This window comes from Lissotriton helveticus, chromosome 7 (genome assembly GCF_964261635.1).
Source record: "Lissotriton helveticus chromosome 7, aLisHel1.1, whole genome shotgun sequence".
Taxonomy (NCBI): Eukaryota; Metazoa; Chordata; class Amphibia; order Caudata; family Salamandridae; genus Lissotriton; species Lissotriton helveticus.
In genome coordinates, this window is record NC_136068.1 from 276932057 (window position 1) to 276957795 (window position 25739).

The following is a 25739-nucleotide window of genomic DNA, read 5'->3' on the forward strand; positions in this document are numbered from 1 at the left end:
TTGCGCAAACCAGTGTGCATTGTAGACTACAATAAGCACATGGGTGGTGGCGATAGAGTAGATCAGAGGTTGGAACCTTACACTGCTGTTCGTAAGGCTTACAGTTGGTATAAGAAGTTGGCCATCCATCTCTTCAATTTAGCAACTTTTAATGCTTTTGCTGTTTTCAAGGAGTGTTGTCCTGCGTCAATGATGACTTTTGTTCAGTTTCAGGAGTCTGTGATAGGCAGCCTTGTTGTGGAACAGGCAGGTGTTCCTAGAGTTGGAGTGGTGGGGGATGTGGCTAGATTGAAACAGCGCCACTTTCCAGATTTAATTCCTCCCACACCCAAAAAAAACAATCCCTGTAAGAGATAGAGAGTCTGTTTGCAGAGAGGTATGCAGAAGGAGAGTCGTATGCCCAGTGCAGATTGTCTTTCTAATCTTGGGCGGTGTGCGCTTGACTGGCGGCGTGCGCTTGACTGGCGGCGCACGCTTGACTGGCGGCGTCGCGGGCTGGTGCTTAGCCGGCGGCGTGCGCGGGCTGGTGCTTTGCCGGCGGCGTGCGCGGGCTGGCGGCGTGCGCGGGCTGGCGCTTGGCTGGCGGCGTGCGCGGGCTGGCGCTTGGCTGGCGGCGTGCACGGGCTGGCGCTTGGCTGGCGGCGTGCGCGGGCTGGCGCTTGGCTGGCGGCGTGCGCAGGCTGGCGCTTGGCTGGTGGTGTGCGCGGACTGGCACTTGGCTGGCAGTGTGTGTGGGCTGGCGGTGTGCGTGGATGGAAGCTTGACTGGCGGTGTGCATGGATGGAAGCTTGACTGGCGGTGTGCGAGTAGTGACTTGCTGCTGGTCACTACACACACTGCTAGCCAAACGCCACTCAATGCAATCTGTGAGCTGGTGTGGTTACTGTGTCAGGAATGTGAAAGTGATGGGCCCTTGAATGGCGCGGTCTGCTGGTGTGAGTGCTGGGCCCACGGTTGGCGGTGTAAAAGGTTTTGTATGTCTCACCCTCGTGCCAGAGTGCGAGTGTGAGTGTGTGTGTGTGATAGATGGCTGTGCAATAATCTTTCGCCCAGATTCATCATTGTCATGTTTTGCGAGTCCTTAATTGCGATTATTAACACCTTGGCTGTTTGAGCGATTCTCCTGTTGTGCTGGGCCATAATGTTGATAAATCTGATCATGACGAGCTCAGCTCGTCATGAGCATCGAAGGGGTTAAGGAATCGCTATTAAAGACTCGCAAAACGGGATTCATGTAGAAATCGCAATATTATTTGCGATTTCTACTGCTTCCTTATTTGCGATTAGCAAATTGCTAATCGCAAATAAGGAATGACTCCCCATTCTTTCCCATAGGAATGAATGGGGAGTTATTCCTTATTTGCGATTAGCAATTTACTAATCGCAAATAAGTAAGCGATTTCAAGGGTGCCAGGGGTGTCCAAAGGACACCCTGTAGCACCCCTGAAATGAAAATGTAGACTGATGTTGCGCACACACATGTCCAAAGGATATGTGTGTGTGTAACATACAACTTAGAAAAATGCACTAAAGTGCATTTTTCTAAGTTTTCGCTATTTACCACGAAGTTACACTTCGCGGTAAATAGCGGCCCCATATTGCGAATTCGCAATTTCAAAGAGGTTCATGAGTAGCATTTAAAGAATCTCTAATTGAGATTCCTTAAATGCGATTCTTCGCAATATAGCGATTTCTAGTATAGCGATTTTTGCATTTGGGAGGATGAATCCCAAATCCAAAAATTGCGCTCGCAAAGGGCCAGATTCTCAGAATCTGGCCCATTGCGAGCCGATTTTAGTATGATGAATCTGGCCGTTTGTCTTTTTAGTCTCTCTGCCAAGGTGTACATTCCATCTAAGAATAACCTACCAACTGTAGATATGGCCTTAAACTAAAAACCCATGGGAGTACATGGTGATGTCTCTCTTGTGGATTCCAACATCGTACCCACAATGTCCTGCAAACCTCAAAATGTCAGTCACATTTTCCTTGCATTATTGTGCAAAAATGTTCATGCTGCAGAAAGAAATAACAAATGTTCCTACGCCCGCCTTTCTCAAAGTATCCCAAAAGAAATGGTCCCTCACTCGTGTGGGAGGCCCAAGTACCCGCGACAGGCAAGGGCCCAAAACATAGTGAGGCGACATCAAAATTGCCTATCACAAAACAAGCTGGTTTTGCAAGGGGGGTCACCTGGGTTTTTGGCCCCGTGCTCGGTAGCCATCTAGGGAAACCTACCAAACCTACACATTTCTGAAAACTAGACACCCAGGGCATTCCAGTGAGATATGGCTTGAGTGGATCCCCAACGTTTCCTTACCCAGAATCCCCAGCAAACCTAATTTAGCTGAACAAAAATCTTTTTCGCACATTTTTTGTGTGGGAAAGTTTTGGCATCACCGGGCTGACACAAATTTCCTACCACCCAACTTTCCCCTAGGTCTCCCAAAAAAAAAGGGAACCACACTTGTGTGGGTAAGCATTGTGGTTGCAACAGGACATGGCCCAAATCTTACTGTGGAGACTTCAAAATTCACAGCAAACAACAAAAGAGTGACAACCAGTGCAACATACTTCAAGGATTCATAACGTGAACCGTGAAAAGGTTAACTTAAAATACCGGGTGAATGAACTTCAAATCCGAAAAGAACCCTCATGCACCAAACAAGCTGGCGACTGGCTTCATCATTGGGTTCATTTGAGGGCGTGTGAATTTGTGCCCAAGTGTGTGATAGTGAAGATTAAAAGAGGACGTAGCTAAACCCTATAGAATATTTTAATAGAGGAATAGCCCGCCCACAATAAAAACAAAGTGAAGGTGGACACCTGTAGGTTAAGCAAATTTGAACCAGTGTGTCCTAAAAAGTCAACCTGGTCGGTCAATCCAACATAACATTCATTAAATACAGCTTTGCAATAGATACTTCCAAAAGGGAGCATGCAAGTGTCAAGTATTAAAAGTATGTGTGTTTAGTTGGAGCACCAACTCAATATAGAGCTTCATTCAAACAACACCCGATTAGTTGGAGATAGTTAAATAGACTTGTAAAATCTCCAGGGAGGGGCATTTACAGACTCCATATAGTGGAGACACTCCTAAATCACTCGCAATCAAACAGTTTGACACCACTCCATCAGGTGCTTTCCAAGAGCCCACTGTTAGGCTGTGTAGAGTAATTTCACTCTACCAGCACCTGCTCTGCATATTAACTAGAGCATACTGAAAAAGTCAATACCAGAATCATGATAACAATTAAATCAGAAAAAACGTGCCAAATTTAAGTAAAACATACTTGTAAAAACAATGGAAGATTCGCTGCTCTAAAAACAAAGACAAAAACCCTTTAGGACTCACTGTTTACTAATGGTGAACTTTCACCTTAGGCGCGTGGTGGGGGAAACCTTCACGCCCGATTCTCTATAAGCAAAAACAAGGGAAAAGGCATCAGCTCATCTACAATATTTAAAACAGTTCTATGGTGTGAGAATGATTATATCACACCACGTAAAATTTTGTACTCGGTATTCAGTCTGACGAACTAATTACATCGGACCGATGTCAAAAGTTATTAACCTCCTCAGAAATGCCAGTTTTACTTAATAGGTCAAAGTAGAACTCGTTTCCATACTGGCATCAAGACACCGGTAAAAAAGCGGGGCATTCACACTCACGTGTTATCAGGCGACTACCCGCTCTGGACCTGCCAACATCAACACCACAGCCCGGATTGTAAACTCTCCGTGAACGCGGAAGTTGATAAAGGCTCAACTCCCCGCCTCACGTGATCGGAGCCTTTCTTTGTGGCTTAAAGGGACAGGTCTATTTTTAAGGAGTGACGTTAATACCTATATTACATCTTCGGGATAGATAGTTTTTTTCTTTTTGAAAAAAAGGTTTAACTGGCTCGTGTAAGAAACCGTACATACGCCTCAAAGAAGGTGTCAAATTATTTTCTGCGCAAGGATTGTCCAGGACATTATTTTATTTATTAAATAAAATTAAGAAAACATCCAGTTTGATTATTTTCAACTTTATCAGTCGCACAATGAAGGTAAACAATGCGCGAACATGGCTCGACAAATCCACTCGCCCGCTCGCATTTGCGAGGGACAATGGATGAGGACGAGCTATTTTTAGGTCCTACTCGCCCTTTCTGGCGAGTAGGAAATCAAACTAACTTTTGTCCTCTGACTTTAAAAACAGAGCAAAAGTGACAAGATAACACGATTTAAAGGCATTTTTATTGCTCACAAAGGAAATGAGCAATAAACATGCCTTTAAATCTTGTTATCTTGTCACTTTTGCTCCGTTTTCAGAGACGGAGGTCAAGTGGGTTGGAGTCAGGTCGAGGGGATTTTCAATGGTACTAGACCTGCAGGACTAGTACAATTTTTCGGATTTGTCGAGCCCTGGCGAATCATAGTGCCATGTTCCTCAAGTCACTGTAAATTGGTAGTGTCATTGTGACCAAACTAGGAGGAATCGAATGGTGTTTCTTAGGAATAAGGGGACATATTTGGTTCACCGTATTTTGTAAAACACAGTCTCCTATGTCCTTTAGCTGATGACCAAAAACACAAACCATCGTTAGATGAATCCCCTCAGTAAGGAAGTGCTGTGTCTTAACAACGGCAATACGTCGTTCAGTGGTATTGCGACGCTTATTACTACTAGTCAATAAAGCGCCAAAAAGGTGCATGAAATCTTATCGTCTCAACACAGAGCCCCATGGGATGGCATAATTATGACCAGAGAGGTGGGTCGAGAGACGATAGACCCACCTCTGTTCCTTTTCAAACAGACTACCCTCCAAACCAGGCTTCAGATGTTCAATTATGGTCCATCGTATATCGTTGGAGTGTGTTTAAACTGTGCGAAGTGTGTCGTCGATTTAGTAGTAATCTTGTGGCATCAACATTGCTGCGATGCTCGCAGATACGTTGTTTGACTTTCCTTGTCGTTATACCAACGTACCTCAAGCCGCACGGGCACACAATTAAGTAAACAAAGTTGCTTGTATTACAGTTGGTGTGGCTTCTTTGGTGCCAAATCTTGCCTGGTTCCAGATCTAATGTTTTAGTACTCGTTGTCAGGTGACACACACTACACCCTCCACACGGAAAATGTCCCGTTACCGGAAGGAGATCCCATGTTGTTAAACCACTCTGGTCATTATCTCTGCTCGTAGTCTTTGGGCGAGTATGTACCAGACAGTCCTTCAGACTCCGGGCACGTTTGTATGAGAAAAAGGGGCTTTTCCCAATCATGCTTATTGCTAGTCAATAACTTCCAATGTCTATTTATGCAGCGACTCACGTTGTTGGAGATATTACTATACGTAGTCACACAAGTTAAAGGGACTTCAGTATCGGTTGCTTTAGGATATTCTTCCAATAGAGCCTCTCTGTGTTGATTTTTGGCTCTTTTGCAACTCTTATTCAGGATATAATTCGGATAACCCCTTCTCTGAAGTTTCTTAGTGAGATCTTTTGATTGTTCTTTAAAGACTGATTGGTCGCTACAATTCCTACGAATACGTAGGTGTTGGCCAAAGGGAAGATTTTCCCTTAGGGAGCGAGGATGAAAACTAGAATAGTGTAAGAGGTTGTTTTTGCTTGTGTCTTGGGGGGGGGGGTTTGGACACCAGAGATTTTGGCCCCGGGCTCGGCGGCCATCTTAGGAAAGTACCAAACTCGAACAGTTCTGAAAAATACTTTACACGTAACCACACTCACGTGGGGTGTCAACTCTCTCATCAACTCTTTGCCAAACACCAATTGTACTCTTATCGCCATTATAGAATAAGAACGATAGTCTGACAGTCATAGTTACTAATAACACATCCTAATCACAATGTGAATCCAGCCAGTCACCTATGCTTTCCCTTAAGCATGATATCACCATCAGAAGCATGAGGATGAGAGAGTTGACACCCCACGTGAGTGTGGTTACGTGTAAAGTATTGCCATTTTCTAGTTTTTAGTTGTTTTCAAAATCCACCTGATTTTGATTTATGTACAATTTGTACATTACTGTGTGTCTCCCAACCTCCCCAACCCCTATATGTATGTGTGTTAATTTTCCCTACAGGTACAATGCGACCTCACTCCAACTGAAGAAACCGGTCACAACTTTACCTATTTCTATTAATTCTTTTCACCACTTCACTTATTTGCACTGGTCCTGAAGAAACCTCACTGACCTATAGAGGCGAACAGAGCTGAAACATGTCGACCGTATTTTAAAATCACCTTCATAGTGCGCTCAAATTCCATAAAAATTCCATAGCTGCACATCAGTATCCTCTTACCATTTGGGCTACCCGAATCCAGACCCATTAAAGTTCTATTATCTGGCTGTCCGGGTATTTTAACCCCTTCTCCTAACCACACACTACCCTTTATTCACGATCGCTACTGTTTTTAACCAAAGGTTAACACCTCCTGGCGGAGGTTGCATGAATACTGACCCAAGGATTATGCACACACGTGTATATAAGAGCAGGGAGACAACATATACCGCTACGATAACTTTACCTACACGTGCATGAGGGTCTTTTATATGAGAGACACCACACATCAACCTGCAAACCTTGGTTATGCAGGACCAGTGATCCTTCCCCCATGATTTTTTGAGTAACCACAAGGAGACTGAATGGATCAGTACTCTTCCTCCCCCCTTTTGATTTTGTGACCTTCAGAGATCCCCTCATGTCACAGACCGCACGTTGAGTCCTCTTTTGCTCTTCCTCGACTCCAGCAGTGATCTGAAGTGGATGCCTAGAAATGCTGCTTTATGCCTGGCACTCGCCAGGGGGTGGGAATGACTACTGGGCATGCTCTATCCACCGATTTAAAAGGCTCACAGGGCCAACCCTACCAACTTGCATGACAACCCGCTATGGTAATACATACTATTGTTCTCCTACGGTAGCTATTGTTCTCATACCAGGAAACCAGAACACAGCATGCCATTACAACGCGGTTGCTACAACAACCGCATTGTTACAGCGCAGGCCATTACTCCGCAAGAAGGAACAATGACTTGCTCTAGGGGTCAGAAGGTGTTGGAATTAAAATCCAACACCTTCCCTACTGTTACACAGACTGGAGTTGGAATAGTAAATTATACTACTCCATCATCCAGCTCCCCCCCTAGAGCAAGTCGTTGGTCCGACTTGCGGAGTAATGGAACTCCTGGATCCACTAAGCATTATCAGCGTAGTTCGTCGGCCCTGGCGTTTAGAGAACCTGCCAGGTGTTGAACCACCAGGGTTATGCCCTACCGTTCCAGCCATGTCCAGAGACGCAGGGCCTCTCGACAAAGGGTCCACGGCCACACCACGCCCTGCTTATTGTAGTACCACATGGAGGTGGTGTTGTATGAACACCTGCACTAACTTCCCCTTGACAGAGGGAAGAAATGCCTTCAATGACAATCAAATCGCTTGAAGAAAACAGACACCCCAAACATGCGCAGATGAGCTGAGACCACCGCCATCACCTTGGCGAACACCTGTGTGCACTGGGAAGGCCGAAGGGGGGGCTTGGTAAACTGAAAGTGCTTGTGGCCTACCTTGTATCACAGGTAGCCCCTGTTGCCTGGCAAGATGGGGATGTAAAAATATGCATTCTGCAGGTCCTTCCTTCTTGTTTTAGGGCAGAAAAAGACCAGAGTTAGAGTGAGCATTTTGAACTTCGCCTTCTTGAGGAAGAGATTAACGGTCCGAAGATCTAAAACGGGTTGCATCACTGTCCTTTTTTGGAATCAGAAAGTAGCAGGACGAATAGCCACTGCCTACTTCTGAATCTGGGACCCTCTCTTTAGCTCCCCTGGTCAAGAGAGCTGTAACTTCCTCCTGGAGCAATTAAAAATTTTCCTCCACCAGCCGCTCTTGATTTGGCAGACTGAGAGGAGAATAGCCCTCTTGAATGATCTGCAAGACCCACTTGTCATGTTATGGACCTCGATTAGGGGGAGATGATGGATTTGCCCACCAACTGGAGTGGTGTAGTCTTCCAGGGTCAGACTAGGAGTGCTTGGAGGCTGCGGCTGCCAAGGGCAGGGTGGCTGACCACTTCTGGCATCCATTCCTTGGTCGGAATGTGGTATATAAATAAATAATACCGGATCTATTTTTGAATGAATGAATGAATAACAGATAGCTCAATAAAATAAGAGTCAAGATTCGAGGTAGTAGGAGTTTCTGCAGGTTTATTACAGCATAAGGACAGGATCAGGACAACCTGCATAGGAACAGAGTGACAGGGCCCGGCAGCTGCCGGGGCTAGGTCTGGGATGAGCGCGCTAACTTTTAATAACAATACATGGACTTATATACATAGCGCAAACACATAGCATTACATTGCAGTAGGCGTAGCAGTGGGTGGAGCAGAAGGCGTGACGCGTAGCAGTCGCGAAAGATAATAGTAAAAAGAGGTGTAACTGGGAGTATACATAGACATGTGATGCAAACGTAACAGAATATGTCATGAAATGGGCGGAAACATAGGAGGGGGCTACCTAAGGAGCCGGGACCTCTAACCTAATGGTGCGCGTAAACTGGCAATGACGTATCACTAGGAGAAGCTGGGGGCTACGAACTCTGTGCTAGGAGCAGAGACTAGAGTCTGGAGGGTCGGAGCGACATGTACCTAAACCCTATCTGGTATCTGATGTTTAGGGAACATGTTGATATAAACTAGAAGTCATGAGGGGAAAAGCTAACTTGATTCTAAGACTGGACCATACATTATTCTACATGAAATGCGTGATGAGGAATATTAAATGACCAGTAAATGCAGTATTTCTCTAACATGGAGACGAGAAGGCTAGACAATGACGGAAACTATTGATGCAGTTCAGTAGCTTAGGAATGCAGAGAAGGAGGACTGAACTGATAGCTGGAACTATAACATACTTTTGGCAGACTCAGAGGCAGAGCCAAGCTGCACCGGGCACTGCGAGGCAAGAAGTAAGTGAAGGGTCGAGGATACAGGTGGGGGCTGTATCGCTCCTCAGCGAGGCTTTTCAGGAGACAGGAGCTGAATCTGATGTCCGGGCCCTTTTGAGGCCTAGAAACGGGGACTTTATAATGGAATAACGTGCACACTGAGAAACGTGGCAACATAACTTTACATAGGCCTGATATTCGTAGTATTCACGAGGACTGGAAACTGGCATACTAGAGGTGGACACAACTATAATTGCGTCATTAATCGGACATGAGGAATAACATATGCATATTGGTCATGCACACATAACATATGATGGATGAGGCGTAGGGACACAGAACATGGCAAAATTTACTTTTCCACACATCCATGCCCCCACACGACTTGGGAAGTATGCACAGGACAGTGGCTGGGATATGGTGGACGCACCTGAAAACCCCTTCTGCTGCCTCGAAAGGGGTGAAAGCTAGACTGGCCACGAGGTGTAGACGAGCGGTCCATGGATCTGGCAGTAGCTCGAGAGTCCTCGAACCTCACTGGGGCAGAGTCTGCCTTCTCCCCAAAAAGACAGGTTCCATCAAATGGCATGTCCATCAAATTTGCCTGGACATCGCTCGAGAGCCAGCTGCCCTTAGTCAGGCGTGGCGCCTCAAGGCCATGGTTGAAGAAATCTATCTAGGCTACACCTTTCGGTAATTTTTGCGCATCTCTCTCGTCCATAACCACCTGAGAGCCCACAGCCGGCCGGGCCTCCTCCGAAACCTGTGGCAGCACTTGCGCCACCGTCTCCCAGAGGGAGTGAGAGAAACGGCCCAATAGTCATGCGGTTTTCACCGACCGCAATGCTAGGCTGGAGGAAGAAAGATCTTTTTACCAAGTGAATCAAGCCTCTTGGATTCCCTATCTTGAGGGGAGGATGGGAACGTGCCCTGGGATATTGAGGATGGCCTGCACCACCAAGCTTTCAGCGGTGGGTGTTGCATGAGTAACTTTGGGTCGCCCGGAGCTGGGCGATGGCGGAATGCAATTGTCCTATTCACAAGAGCCCCTATGCTAGGCTTGGATCACGTACATAGAAGGTCATCCGTTAGTGCCTCATTGAAGGGCAAAAGGTGTTTAGAGGTGAACGTGCCAGGCTGAAGCAGGAAATTAGTTTAGACCTGCACAGAGGGCCACTTCAGTTCAAGGGCCATGGCCACCCTCTTAACCACCATGGAATAAGATGCCCCCTCTTCCATAGCCACAGTTGGCGGAGAGAGCACACCAGTATCTGGGGACGCGTCCAGTCCACTGGGCTCCCAAGGTCCCCATACCAGTCCATCTACACTACAGTCATACTGGTGTTCCAAAGGGTCCATAGATTTCTCCTGTTCCTCTCCAGAGGCTAAAACATCTTTAAAGTGTTCAGGAAACAACATAGACCCCCTGGGATCAATCGGTGGCCGAGTCGGCGTTGAGCAACGCCTTTCCGACTCTATGTCGTCGGGGAGAAGGATGGGGCTTGCACCGGCAGCAAAGACTTTGGGTCCAACGACAGGGTAGGTCGCGATGGCACGACAGTCGCCCCCCTGGATCCCCGAGGCCCCGCCGGCACCGTGGGCGGAGAAGACCGTGTCGAAACTAATTGGGCCCCTTCCAACACCACGGGTCCAGAGGGCTCACCAGAGGGGTTGGCCCGCTCAAAATCACAATGCATGGCCTCGTAAAATTCTTACATCTGAGTGGGGGTAAGTCCGGCTCCCGGAAAGGGAGGCGCAGAGTCGACCCTGGCTACAGCTCCACTTAACTGTGCCTAGAGCGTCAGTGCGCCTTACCTCATTCGTAGACGGACGATAGTCGAGGCGAAGATGAAGTCCGCTTGAACTTCTTATACCAATTTCCAGAGTGTCCCGAAGACCTAGAGTGGGACGAAGAGGACTTGAGGCTCCAAGAGCGGTCCCGTGACCATCTCTTCTATTGAGTTTGGAACCTTCGTGGAGTCTAACTGGATGGAGCCACCCAAAGGCATGCGAAAGTGGTATTGCTTGAGCAAAAGTTTCCGAGTCCAGCCTGACGCCTTGGAAATTCATAGGTATGGAATTTGCAGCTAGACGTCTCTATCAGATCTTCCTGTACTGTTGGTGAAACTGTTTGGCAGGAGACAAGAATCCCAGAGGTCAGGCTGTGGCTGACCTGGCCATAAAGTGTATGAGCACCAAATCATTATTCTTCTCAAACAATCTAGAACCATTAAAGGACATGTCCATGAGGGACGCCTGCACATCTCCTGAAAAGCAAATTGACTGCAACCAGACATGCCTCTTAAGCACCAGAACGGTGCCAATAGCTCAGCCCACACAGTCCAAGCCAGCAAGACATCCTTCACGGTCCTGGCCATCATGCATCAATTGAGCCAGAAAGGTCCTGAGATTTGCCAGGATGGCTAGGAAGATTTTGCCAGACAAGTCTCATAAGGCATCCATGTACGCACGCAAAAAGCAGACCACATTCAATAAACGTGAAGTTAAACCAGTCAAAAAAAACAATCTCTTTCTGAAGATATCAATAAGTTCTGACTATGGAAGATTGATCTGAATGGCATATGGGGTGACTTTACTTGTTAACATCTGTGCCAGCTTGGACCAATTGGCCATAAGGGTGCGTGTAAGAGTCTTGTTGGGCGGTTCAAACAACTCAAATGAAGATGGACCTGGTTGAAGGATCTCAGTTAACAAGCTTGACTAGGCTTTAACAGAACACAGCTACTGATGCTCTTTACATAACTACTGCAAAAAGAGGAACTTTGTCCTGTTGGTGGCCCAGGTGTAGATTGTGCACCAGTCTCTGGGGAAAGCATCCAGTCCACACCTAATTTTTTTTTTTTATACAGTCATTCCATCATCAGTATAATGATGGGGGAGAAGGTTGTCCACTTCCGCGTGATGGGGGAACATATTGCATATTCTGAAACAAATGAGATTTGGATATAATTAAGGCCGCCAGCTTCTAATAGTAATGGTGTTCAAGCAGATGATGCAAAATGACTGGTTGAGGCTTTCTGCTCTCATAGAGAAACAAGTCTGGAGTGAGCAGACAACAGCTTACTGTCAGATACAGGCATCAGGATAAGGACGTAGGCTTGTGCCAACAGTTTATGGACTGTTATGGATCCCAGGGTTCCCTTGTGTTGTGAAACATAAGTAACTAGGTAAAATATCAATGTTATCAAGAAACTGCCATTCCAAGTATTTAATAAAGAACAGCTAATGGATAAAAATAAAATATATATATATTTTTTTAAAGGTATATGTAGAGCTCTATAAAGATATACATTATACCATTTTCAGGATTTGCTGTACCTCCATCGAGTACATTTCCAGATATACATATACATCTTATTTCTTCCAAAAACAATATTTAATAAAGGAAAGTAAGAATACAATTTAAGCACATAAATGAGTTGGGTGCAAAAAAACGTGCAAGGTGATCAGGCAAAAGTAATACAAGTACAAAACGAGCTTATCACAATTTACACATATCAGTAAGTAGCCTGTATATCCAATATACTTATTAAAACAGGTCTGCTCAGTTTCTCAACAGCATTTCGATCCACAGAAATTAAGGGATCATCAGAACTTAAATCAAAGGCTGCCCGAAACAGTGAAAAGTAAACTACAAAATTATACTACCTACATAGCATTACCTGCAGGCAGTTACTAGTAGGAAGTTATAGTTACGACCTAGTTTCCATAGGAAAAGCGCTTTTTGACCTGCTTATATCTTTGGCACCATTTTGATGACTCTTCAAAATTTCCCCCAAAAATGTTAATTCACAGAGATTTTAGATACAACTACAGCCCGAATTGCTTGACAGATTTAAACCAAATTTGGCAGAAAACTAGCTCTTGGTCTAGAAAGAGCCATTTTTATGGTTTGCTGTACAACCGTTGAGTATTTTTTCAGATAATAAAAGGAAAAATGAATTGGTACATCTAGAGGCGCAAACCCATTGTGACACTCCCCGAATCCATGTGCCAACGGCAATGATGTGATTGGCCGGCCACAACCCGAGCAGATAGTTGCACTTCAAGATATCAAGGAACAATCCCTGGCTGCACAAATGGAGTAAGATTTACTAGAAGCGGTCAGGGTAGACGTGCCCTGACCCAACAGGTGCAATACGAGGGTCTGTGAATCCTGTGCAATGCTCAACACTCCATAGTGTACATCCATGACTTATTTGCAAAATTGGGTAAAATAAAATTAATTATATACACATACACAGTCACTCATACACTAATTTGTCCACTCACTCACACACACACCCACTGAGACACAGACGCATCCAGTCAGACCCACTGAGACACTTATGCACCCACTGACAGACCCACAGACACCTACTAAGACACACAAACCCACTCCGAGACATAAACACACCGAGATGCACTCAGACACTGATGCATCCACTCAAGCCCAGCCATTCACACCCACTCACAGACCGACTCAGATCCTTATGCACCTAGTCACCGACTCACCCAGATAATCATGCACTCAGACCCAGTCACAGACACACTCAGACACACACCCAGTCAGTCACAGACTGCTTCAGACATCGACACCCACTGAGACACTGATGCACCCACTCAGACACTATCAGATCATTGACAGACCAGATACTTGCACCCATTCACAGACATTCTCATACCCCACTCACAGATGCACCCAATCACCCATCCACTGAGACACTGATGCACCAACTCTCAAGACCCCTCAGACACCATCAGACCCACTAACAGACACTCTTGCACCATCTCACAGACCCATGCAGACACTCCTACCCACTAAGACCCAGACATTCAGACACCCACTCTACACAAACAGCGACCAACACACACATCCTCTATGGTAACAGGTAAAAAAATTAAATTTACAAAAACCTTAAAAATTCACTGAAAAAAACAAAGATTACAAGGACGTTAGTTAGGCTCAGATTTGACATACACAAAACAGTAGAAATTCAGTTGTTAAAATTACCTGAGCAAACGATAACTTATGACCTCACATATTGCATAACTCATGACATGGTCAGTAACATCACCAATGACACCATCCACTGAACCACTAATGTACCCACTCACACAGCCACTAACGCATCCATACAAAACAGTCACACAACCACTCTCACACCATTACAAGTACTCACATCCTCAAACACCCATACAAACACTCACAAACCCAATCCCTCATACAGCCACTCACCCGTATAGCCACTCGCATAACCAGTCAGTCACTCAAACAGCCACACTTATACAACCACTCGCACACCCACCCACCCATTCACATAGCCACTCACAAACCCAGAAAAACACTCACTCTTTCACACGCCCAGAGCCACACACAACCACTAAGAAATCTATACAGTCACTAACACACCCATTGAGATCCATTTGATATTTATTACATTTGTATAGCGACCAAATCACCCCGTCAGGGGTATCTCTGCGCTACGACAGGATGTAAAGTAAGACAAGTGGACCTTAGTAGAGATACGTTTTTAACAGTTTCCTGAAAAGGGGATGGATCTGGCAGTTGCGTAAATGGTGGGGGGAGTTTGTTCCAGAAGGTCGGGGCAAGGTAGGTAAATGCTTTGCCACCCGACCTGGCCTTTTTGATTCTTGGAGTAAAGAGAAGTAGCTTGGAACCGGATCGAGGGGGTGTATTTTAACAGTTTGTCCGATAGGTAGGTTGGCCCCAGGCCATTAAGGGCGTTAAAGATTGTGCAGTAGATCTTAAATTTCACCAGCTTTCTCACGGGGAGCCAATGGAGTTTGTTGAGAAGTGGTATGGAGGCCGTTCTGGGGGGAGCATTTTCTACTAGACGGGCTGCCGTATTCTGGACTACCTGCAGCCTGTTTAGGGAAGCCTCAATGGCTGAGGCAAGCAGTGCATTGCAGTAGTCCAGACGGCTTAACACTAGAGCTTGCATCAGTGTTTTTCTCATGGAGGATGCTAGCATGGGAAACTCTCTTCAAAGAAGACTAAGTGTGTGATAGCAGCAACCAGCGGTGCTAGTGGCATGTGCTTCAAGTGTGAGATTCTGGTTGATCCAGATAACTAGGTTCTTGACCACTGCTTTTGGAGTGAAAGCCGATCCCAGCTCCTCCGGCCACCAGCTGGGAGACCAGTTTATTGCTGCACCTCCAAACATGACCTCCGACTTTTCGGCGTTAAGTTGCAGGAAGTTAGCTCTCATCCATGGCAGCGATGGTTTTCATGCCCTCAGAGAAGGGGAGTTGAATATTAGGATTAGACTTATCAAAGGTGAGAAAGAGCTGGGTGTCGTCCGCATAAGAGATGGGAATAAACCCAAGGGTCCTCATTAGTTTTCCCAAGGGAGTAACATAAATGTTAAAGAGGGTAGGGCTCAAGCAGAAGCCCTACGGTACTCCCTTGGTAACTTTGGTGGTCTTGGATCTAAAAGTACCCAGTGACTGTCTGGGTTCTACCTGTTAGAAAGTCCAACAGCCACTTCAGAGCAATCCCATGAACCCCAATGTCCTGGACTTTCTCCAGTAGGATTTGGCGAGAGATGGTGTCAAACGCTGCAGATAGGTCAAGAGGCACTAAAAGTGCTGCCTGAGCCTGGTCCAGGGCCATTCTGAGGTTATCAGTTACCTCTATCAGGGCGGACTTGGTACTGTGCTTGGACCAGAAACCAGACTGGGAGACATCCAGGCAGTGCGAGGTTTCCACAAAGTTCGACAAGTATTGTTTAAGGAGTTTGCTCTGAAGGGGAGCAGAGAAATGGGGCGATAGTGCGACAGCTCGGAGGCGGGAATTTGTTTTTTCTTTTTACGAATGGGGACGAATTGTGCTGTTTTCCATTCTGGGGGGAGTCTGCCAGCTCTCAGAGAGCTGTTGAGGATGGTGCATATGGCTATGGCTAGCTGTTGCGCTAGGCGGGAGGATATTTTTGCGGGAATTACATCTAGGGGACCCAGATTTGACTTGGGCAAGGAGAGATTCTACCTCTTCCGGCGTTAGCGAAGGAAAGAAGTGCATCTGCGCGGTGTTGATGGGGGTGGTAGGGCGCTCTATCGGGAAGTTGTTGGGAATTCAGATGGATGTGATAACTTATGGTAAATGGCGCCAACTTTCTTGTTTAGAAAGGACGCTCTATTATCACATAGCAACTTTGAGGGAGTTTCTGCTGTGTTGCAAGCCTTTGGGTTAGAAAGGATTTTCAGGATTTGATAGAGGGTCTTCGAGTCGTTTCCAGCTTGTTCAAGTTGGAACCAGAGTGATGTGATGTGTGGTCATAAGCAGTGTGGTCATAAAGCAGTGCATTGCGGGGGCGAAAGTTTTAGTTCGCTCAGGTAACTTTCACTGATTTTGTGAGTGAAAAATCTAAGCTCAAATTGTTTTTTGTGTGTGTGTCATATATATATATATATATATATATATATATATACACATACATACATACATACATACACACACACACAGAGTTCGCCGATCTCCTGGCCACTTGAGTGGTGGCGGGCTCGAGCGGGGAGGCGATCCCCTTTTATTCTTCGCACCAGCTTTTATCTTTCCAAAAGAAAGCAGACTCGAGCCCAAATCCGTAAGCGTGTTATTTATTTGAACAAAATGACAAACACTATATATATATATATATACACATATATACATACACACACACACACATGCACATACATACACACATATACATGCACATACATACACACACACATATACACACACATACATACACCCACACGTTAAAATTGTAAAAAGTGACAACAATTGGTCGAATACACGGATTACTAAAATCCTATTGAGGAATATACAGTAATCTCTGTAAGGGAGGATGCAGGTACATGTGCAAGAATAAAAGGAGAGCGAGAAGGGACATTAGGAGGATTCAAGAGAAGGATTTGCGGAAGCAAATGATGTGCACTTTTTCAAAGTAGGCTTACTGAGATGAGAAGAAACTAGTCTGATCAAATTGAAATGTAGAGCGGGACACGGAGCAATATGCTATACAGAAAGAGGGGGGGGGGGGGGGAGTATCGGGGAGGTGAAATCTCAAAAGAATATTAATAATCATCCCCAGAAATAACTTACACCAAGCCAGTGCGGCTGTGACGTGAAGGTAATCCGGCAACTAAGGCTCTCAGAAGAAATAGAGATGAGACTTTTAAAAAGGCACTGCCGCCATCTTGTGATGAGGAAAATGGTGGCCATCTTGTAATGACAAAAACAGAATAAAGGGCTGCCAGCCTGATGCAGATGGCTCAAAGTCAGGGGTTATCCCAGCAAGTGATGAAGTGCAGCAAAATCCTGAAAGGCAGGTTATCAGAGGACACCAGGGAAGACAGTCACCGGAAAGCAACTAATATACCTGATACGTAGATGACACCCAGACAAACTAGAGATAGGACTTTAGAAGCATGGCAGCCACCTTGCAATATCAGAAATTCAAATTTGTCAAGTCATAAAACTGCACAATGGTTAAAACCGGATTCACAGTGTATTGTGGAATCCTGATACTTGAGGCACACAAATGAGAATGAGGGGGAAATCATGTGGTGCATCAACATCATGTAACACCAGGGAAGCATTATAAAGGCTGTAACGGGCAACATCCTTAACTAGTTTTCTACCACGCACCATAAAGAAAAGTCTCTTGCTTGCATTGTGTTCTGTTTCAGGAAAATGTGACATATGGAACAGGGTCCACAGCATGCTTACGGACCCGACACCTGCTGAACAGAAAAGAGAACAAACTGGAGCGCATCCGGTGTGGTCACATTATTTATGCAATAGGGTCTGCAATACCTTATAACTCCACTGTTATGCTAGCAGTAAGAAAGTTTAATTTTAGTCTAGTCCTGCGTCAGGTTTACAAGGACTGGCACAGATAATTTGGAATGAGAATTCATCATTACAGTGGAAGAAAAACCTGGAGTTTACTTTAATAGTAGGTTTTATATAAAACTCGTTAAATGGGTTTACCTGAAAAAATATGGAGTCCGTCGTCTGATCCATCTTCGGAACCATCCTCGGTCTTATCAACTATACTTTGGTTTTCAAATGAGGTGGTCTCAGGGGAGCCTGCACAAGACGGTTTCACCTCAGTGGTATTAGGGGACTCAGAATCGTTTCTTCTGTCTTTTTTATGAACCCTTGAGTGAAGGACTAGTTGGTGGTATGTTCTAAAGGCTTTCCCACAATCTAAACAATGGGTTGGTTTGTCAGTACTTTGAAACAACTTTTGATCTTCCTCCACTGAAGGAACATCACCACTGGTAAGCTTGATCTTTTCTTTCTCATGAGATGTCTGGATTTCTGTATAATTATTACTTTTGATTGGCTTTACTTTTCCTATGGGCTCCAAATGTAAAACTTGACAACCATTTTCTTCTATCCAAATTTCACTTAATTCTTCTTTATCAGAACTTGAATCGTCATTGTCTGTACTTCCATCTTGTCCTGCTTCCTTAACTTGACCATGAGCAACAGCAACTTTGCCTTTGGTAGCCAACTGCCAGGCTTGATATGTGTTGAATGGATCCAATTCCCCAATCCACTTACCAGATGTTTTAGATTTTTTGCTATTTTCTAGTACCCGAGGCCCAAGATGTAAATAACTAAAGAAGTCTTTTTGAGCCAATGACTTCTCTTCTGTACCTTCCTCTACGTTATTTGTTTTGTCTTCAATAGAAGCTTCTCCTTTGTTGTGTATTTTACTATGCTCCATTAAGCTATCCTGGTTGGGAAAAATAAATCCACATACCATACACATTTTATACGGGGATGTCACATTAACAGCTGCATGGTCTTGGACAACTTCATTTATAGTAACTGGACTTTCAGAACATTGCTGTGACTTCTGCTTTGCTCCAGACTTACTGACGTGTGTTCTTCTGTGATTTTTAAGGAACCATGGCTCTTTAAATCTTCTCCCACAAATGTCACAACGGTACGTAAAAGAATCTTTATGCTTCTTCATATGGGTCTCGAGAGTAAGTGTCTCAGGAAGTGTTTGACCACAGACTTTACAGTTAAATAAGTCTTCATTGCTGATGCCATCTTCCATTACAGGAATGTCTGTCCTCATTTGAAGTTTATCAAGAGGGCTGAGATACTCTGCCTCAACGCAGAGCACTGTTGGTTCACAAAGTGTTGGTCTATGCTGGTTTAATACATGTTTGCCAAGTTCTTCATGATGTTTGAAGGTTTGATCACAAAACATACAGTCCATAGACATGCATCCCTCAGTAAGCATTAAATATTTGTCCTGATGGTTCATGTGTAAAACAGTATTCGTACCTTTTATTGAAGTTGACAAATCAACATTTTCTATCTGAGCACCAACAGTACTGGCTAACTCTTCAGGTCCGTCCAAGTAGGACAAAAGTGGCTGAGTAGGCATTTTCCTTATATCAGTATTTATTTCAGAGTTGTGCTGTGTTATCTGGAGCTTCAATGGCAGTTTGTTGCCAGATGTATGAACAGCAGATTGTTTTACCGAGGTCTTTTGATGTTCACAGTGACCAGTCACAGTAATTTGATATTCATGTGACCACTCGGAACAAGGAATAATAATCTTCGTTTAGACATTCTGCTCTCTCCGTAGCAGAAACAAAGCCACAACCATGCTTTTTTTTCGATTGTGAAATAACTGCAGCATGTCCAAGGAGTGCTGGTACCTAGAATAGAAAAACTATGAGTTACTTAGCTTGTCAAGTCTTAGTATGGACAAATTACAAACTAACACAATTATTCTCTTTCGGCTCCAAGTACCTAAGGGTGTGACAGGTACTGTAGCCAAGGAAGGGAAGCAGCACACAAACAAATGACTCAGAAAACAGAAACTTAGATGGGTGGAGAAGCACCAGCAGCTTATTAAACATCCTGGTACTTTTTTGCCATCCAAAGTACGTATTTACCGAACTGTGCAAAAGGAAGATGAATGTCAAAGAAGTGCTCTACAATCAATACACTGATGGCCAGGAATACCTATTTGAATCTGTATATAGGGCAAGACAATACTAAACTCAAACGGTTACCAAAAAATCAGCAGTGACTGAAGGCAGTAAATAATTGTCCCCTATAAATTTCTGCCCATAAGTAGCCGGGACAGATTAAAGAATGCTTCCCTCAAAAAGCAAGGGTGGAGTTTGCATTTGTCAGTTGCTATCCGTGCTTGAAAGCCACTATCATAGATAACATAATAATCATGCCTCATTCTATTACACCACAATGGATTTAAAAACAAGCATTGGCAAAGGCAATAGGTCTTGCCTAGGCAAGACCTATTGGCTTTGCAAATATGTTTTAGCAAGGTTGTACACCCGAGTGACTGCTGTGCAGCATGGCTAAAAGTTAGTATGGTAAAGGAGAGTGAAGTGTTGTAAAGTGGAGTAGAGGGGAGTGCTAAGGAGTGGCGTACAGTAGAGTTGTATGACATGGAGAGGAGTGTCATGGGGTACCGCATAGTGTTATGGAGGGAGTAGAGTTTTGTAGAGTGAAAAGGCGTAGAGCTGAGTGGTGTAGAGTGGAGCATAGTGTCTGAGTAGAGTGTCATGGAATGTCGTGGAGTAGAGCAGAGTGAAGTAGACGGTGTTGCATAGAGTGGAGAAGAGTGTTGTAGAGTAAAGTGGTGTATAGAAAAATAGAGAGTCATACAGTGGAATGGCAGAGTGTAGTGGAGCATAGACAGAATAGAGTGAGGTAAAGTGGCATGGAATGGCATAGAGGGAGTTGGGTAGATTCGTAGAGTGGAGTAGTATGGCAGAGTAGAGTGCTGTAGCGTGAAGTGGCAGAGTAGAATAGAGTGTCAGTGAAGCACAGTTTAAAGGAGAAGAGCATCATAGAGTGGACTGTCGTAGAGCGGCCTAGAGTGCAGTGGTGCAGAGTAGATTGGCGTAGAGTGCAGCAGCAGAGTGTACTGGTTTTGAGTAAAGTAGTGTAGACTGCAGTGGGAGAGTGGAGAGGCGAAGAGTGCATTAGAATGGTGCAGTGTGGAGGGGAATTGAGTAGAGTGACGTAGAGTGGTGCAGAGTACAGTGCAGTGGCGTAGAGTATAGTGCATTGGCATAGAGTGCAGTCATGTAGAGTCATACAGTGTTGCAGAGAGCAGGGAAGAAGAGTACAGTGATGCAGAGAACAAAGTAGAGTGCTGTGGCATAGAGTAGAATGTTGTAGATTTTAATGCATACTGTGGAGTGGTGCAGAGTAGAGGGGAGTGGGATAGCGGAGTATGCATGGTATGGTAAGATGCTGCCATTACATACAAGACATTTTCGAGTGAAACCACCATTGCATTTGCACTCACATTCAGTTAAAACTGATAAAAGTATAGTGTGCACAAACATTTATGTGGAAATGTCATCACCCAATGCATTGGTTTGATCAACAGCATTTTATTTACAGACATGTAATTTATTTTGTGTGCTAAAAAAACATATGTACAGTCTTCCTCAAGCAGACCTCCAGTAACTGGCATGATGGTCACATAAACCCTCTAACTTTGTAGTCAGAGAAAGAAAAATTAACCCCAAGCTTCCTGGAAGATACAGCCTGACATTTGACCTGTCTTTGAATGCACAGCAAATGTGACAAGATAAGATCAAGATTTTAAGGCCTGTTTACAGAAACCGAATTTATGGAATAAAAGAGTAAACAAGGTTTGGGCAACCGGAGGGACTAACTCAACAACCTAAAGCAAATAAGGTCAGAAAATCGAAAGCTCAGAAAATGGAGAGAAAATCCACAAAACCCAATGGTAAGCAACAGGCGGAATGTGTTCCTATGGTCAACTTTCTGAAAGTCCCCAAGAAGTCTTTAACGAACCAGACAGCTGTGCTGTCTCGTGGGCTGCGACATAAAAAGGTAATGCACCTAAGTTAGAAGGATAAACATATAGCAGTAAGACACAGGTAAATTCTCCCAAGCAGTAAATTCTCCCAAGCATCAAGTACAAATATGACGGGCTCTTCCACCACAGGCTGCTTTGCCCTCTTTTTTGCCAAAAATCAGTCATGTTTATTATAGTTATAATGCACAGAAGGAAGTGGAAAAACTATGATGCAGTTTAATGAACATGAAAAATTGTTCTAGAGAGGTCTGCTTAGGTTTGATGTGGATATGTGCAAAAGAATGCACTCTGGACCAGATTTTTTTACACATTGTAGTACCTTATCACTTTAATAAAAATATAAAGCAATCCCACGCATACCGTTTTCTGTTAATTGCTCCTTGTGCACAGAAATTCTTATCAACTAATACAAAAAGAAACAAGCCTTTGCAATGCAATAGGCTTTGCATTTACGAGAGTTTGAGCTAGTGGCATTGTAAATGACAATGCCTTTTATTTATGTGTTGTTTCTAAAACAGATAAATAAAAGGCATTGTCATTTACAATGCCAATAGCTTAACCTCGCAAATGCAAGACCTATTGCATTGCAAATGCCTTCGCGCCCTTGCTATAAAGATTTTTTAGGTCTCGCCTACGCAGCGCACATGCGCAGTATTGGCAAAAAGACATTTAGCTATCGCTTTGGCTTTTCAGCCAAAAAAATGCACGCGTTCCATTGCCTTCAATGGCAACGAGTGCACGTCTGGCGATTCACTTGCGGGAGCAAGCGCCGCAATATGGTAGCAATTATCGCTCTCGCAAGTGAATCACGCAGCCCCCCTCTTCCCCCTGCTGCCGGCAGCCTGCCACGCTTGTGTTTGTTGGCTCTGGCAAGGAATTAACACATTCCCTTGTGAGATAAAACCTCCTTCTCACTTTATACTAGCTCTAACATTAAACCCACCTCTTTCGCATCTCAGATACTAATACAGTGACTGGTAATGTTATTAGTGATGTCATAAGTGGTGGTCGGTGCGATGTAATGCTTGAGGTGACGTCATTTTAATGTGTCTTTGTTATCATACTTTGACTGTCACAGGTGTGCCTCAATGAATATCCATACATACAGAGTTGCGCTCTGAAGTTGGTGACGGTTCGTCACCCCTCTCTGTAGAGAGGCGATGGTGATGCCCGAGTGCCCGGTCCGGCTTGTCCCGCCGCCCTGTCTTTGTGCTCAGTGAGTTCCGATCTATTATCTGCGCTGCAGCTGTTCGGCTCGGGCTCTTTTATCTGCGCTTGTGGAAAAGTTTCTGTGACACCCTCTAATACTTCTGCTGAAAAGCCCTTGGATTAGCGTGCGCCCCAAGTAACCCAACAGTGGGCAGACTGTGGATGACTCACTGTGTCCAACTGAGAGTCGGGTTTCCAAGATAATGCGCCGTAACGTACATGGATATATTTTATTTCGATTCGACCTTGAACCCTTTAAGTGTGTTTGTATCAGGTAACGAGGTAAGGAACGCACACACTGGTGCCACTACAGCCAGAAAGCCGGCGGTGGGGTGGTTGGGGAAGGGGTGTTTGTTCCTGAGAATTGCCAGTTGCCGCATTCCTTTCATCACCTTGTTTTGGATGCATTAAATGTATTGCAGTAGTGCTCAGAAGTGCAGGTACTCACTACCGAACAGTACTTACCTAGATAGATAGCCAGTCCCTACAGACACTGTGTGGACAAAGCATTTTCACTCTTCAAGCTTTTGAAAATGTTCATGAAATGTTCGTTAAAATACCCTTACAAGTTAGTTGGGAGTGCCTTAGCTGGAAGCATGTTAACGTACAATCCAGAAAAGAAAGCCCCTTAAATTGTGCTATGCAACAATAACTCACATGCTGGCCTGCTCGCGAACTCACATATGTCGTCATGCGACGTCCACACGATATCACCAGAGACATGACGGGTGATGTCACTTGACAATACAAAATGTAATGATGTGTGCAGTTTTCACTTGGCCGTAATTCACACAGAGGATGTATTGAAGTGACGTGCTGCGTGTACATGGCCAAGCCAGGCGGAATAGATGCAGCATAGCCGGAGTTCAGCCGAAGTGTTTAGTATATGTAGAGCCTTTCTACAAAAGCAGTACACACAGGGAACGGCTGCCACGTGCACAGTACATGCAGGGCAAGGCAAAGTCATGTTCATGTGCAAATACAAATCATGGTGTGCATGTGTGCCCTTTGCAACATGTATACACTGCATGTATTGACGTCATATGCTTTGTCTGGATCCACAGAGCTGCAGAAGTCTTATCTGAAATAATCAGTGATGTCATCATTGATGTGTCTGTTAAAGGCTAGGGCCTTTGCTCAGCACACGTGTGCATTGAAAACAAAGGGAAGAAGGACTGAAACTGTGCCCCATTGTATGCACAGGACAAAGTTAATACACCTGCACGTGGTATAGGTATGGCAGGTAAACATCCAACCCCAGAACTGACAAAGTACCGTACATACGCTACGACAGAGGCCTGTGTGGAGTAGTTGGACTCTCAGCACAGCAGGCCGAGGTTCCATTGTTTATTACTCATTACATGAGGTAGAAAGGTGGAAAAACATGCAATCTCATACAGTGCTTAACCAAAAAGAAACTAGCATTGGCATAGCCAATAGGTCTCGCTTTTAGGACCTTATAAGTATTTAGTTACGTAGCACAATATCCTTGGTGCAACAACATCAACTGTTGCATGGCTAAACACTTATAAGGTCCCAAAGGCGAGACCTATTGGCTATGCCATTGCTTGTTTTTTTGTGTTAGGAGAGAGCATGTCCTACCTGCAACTTCAGGCAGGACAAAGCTATTTGAGAAAATAGTACCCTGAGCCTGAAATTAAAGCCTACCGAGTTACAACACACATAACGGGGGTTGTCCTCATGGGAGGTTACAAAATGCGACAAGGCGGTACTAAGGAGGGACTACTAAGCCTATTGACCAAAGTGAACAGTGGACAATGACACAACAACAAAAATCATTGATGGGACAGACCACAATATGTTGTAAAATAATTACAAATATCTTGGTGTAATCATTGATAACGGGGGACAATTTTCCACTCAACTTGAGTCAATTAGAAGGAGAGGCTAGGGCCTAGCAACATCTTTGAAACAGCTAAATACTAAGCTGACAGGTCCCAGGATCTCTCCCTTACTTCAGGTCATTCAAGCAAATATTCTACCTACCATCTCGTATGGAAGCGTAGCTTTAAGGGTGAGGGACGCTAAGCATCTCGATAGCCCTATCATCAGAGCATACAGGATCCTCTTTAACATACCGACTTACGCGTCGGCAGTGCAGATCAGACTGGAATTTGGGCTTACCAACTGCTTGCAAGACAAGGGGCTTACCTGACGAGCTGGCATAAAATCAGGGAGGCCACTGAGCGCTCCCTAAACCATTTACTATGGAATGGGATACAGCTTAGCTCACAACAGCAGGCCTATTATTTAAAAAGCAGTTTGGCAACAACAGGTCTCTCCGTGCTCTGGGAGACACCGATCTCACATACACTTTTAAAGAAATCAGTACGAAAGACAGTCAGGACCCTATCGCTAGTTGAGGATAAAGCTGCATTTGCAAAACGGAGCCCTGCATGGATGACCATCAATAGCTATAAAACCCTCAAACATACTTCGGTCTGGGGTATGCAAGGCGCATTAAAGAAACATTTCTCAAACACCGGTCAGGGAAGCTGCCATCTATCTTGCACCTTCCACCATGGCAAAGGGAACAAGCTTCAACTGACTGTAGTCTATGCAGGAATGGAACGGAGGACATGGCCCACCTGATATGCTCATTCAACAATTGCAGTGGGTAAAACTATTAATATACATTTTTGCAGTGGGCAAATCTATTAATACACATTTTTCATGTTAAATTGTCTCA

The 25739-nt window shown here is 44.7% G+C and overlaps 1 protein-coding gene across 3 annotated transcripts in view; it reads right to left on the reverse strand.

Annotated features, from left to right (window-relative positions):
• Positions 1–25739, reverse strand: part of ZNF217 (zinc finger protein 217) — a 143482-nt gene that overhangs the window by 110390 nt on the left and 7353 nt on the right. For 2 of the 3 annotated variants that reach the window (XM_078652053.1, XM_078652054.1), the window contains exon 2: positions 17953–19649. In XM_078652053.1, the coding sequence (XP_078508179.1) occupies positions 17953–19372 (1420 nt within the window). In that variant the 5' untranslated portion in view covers positions 19373–19649. Of the gene's footprint in view, positions 1–17952; positions 19664–25739 lie in introns of those variants that run through there. The other variant, XM_078652055.1, reaches the window with a different exon arrangement.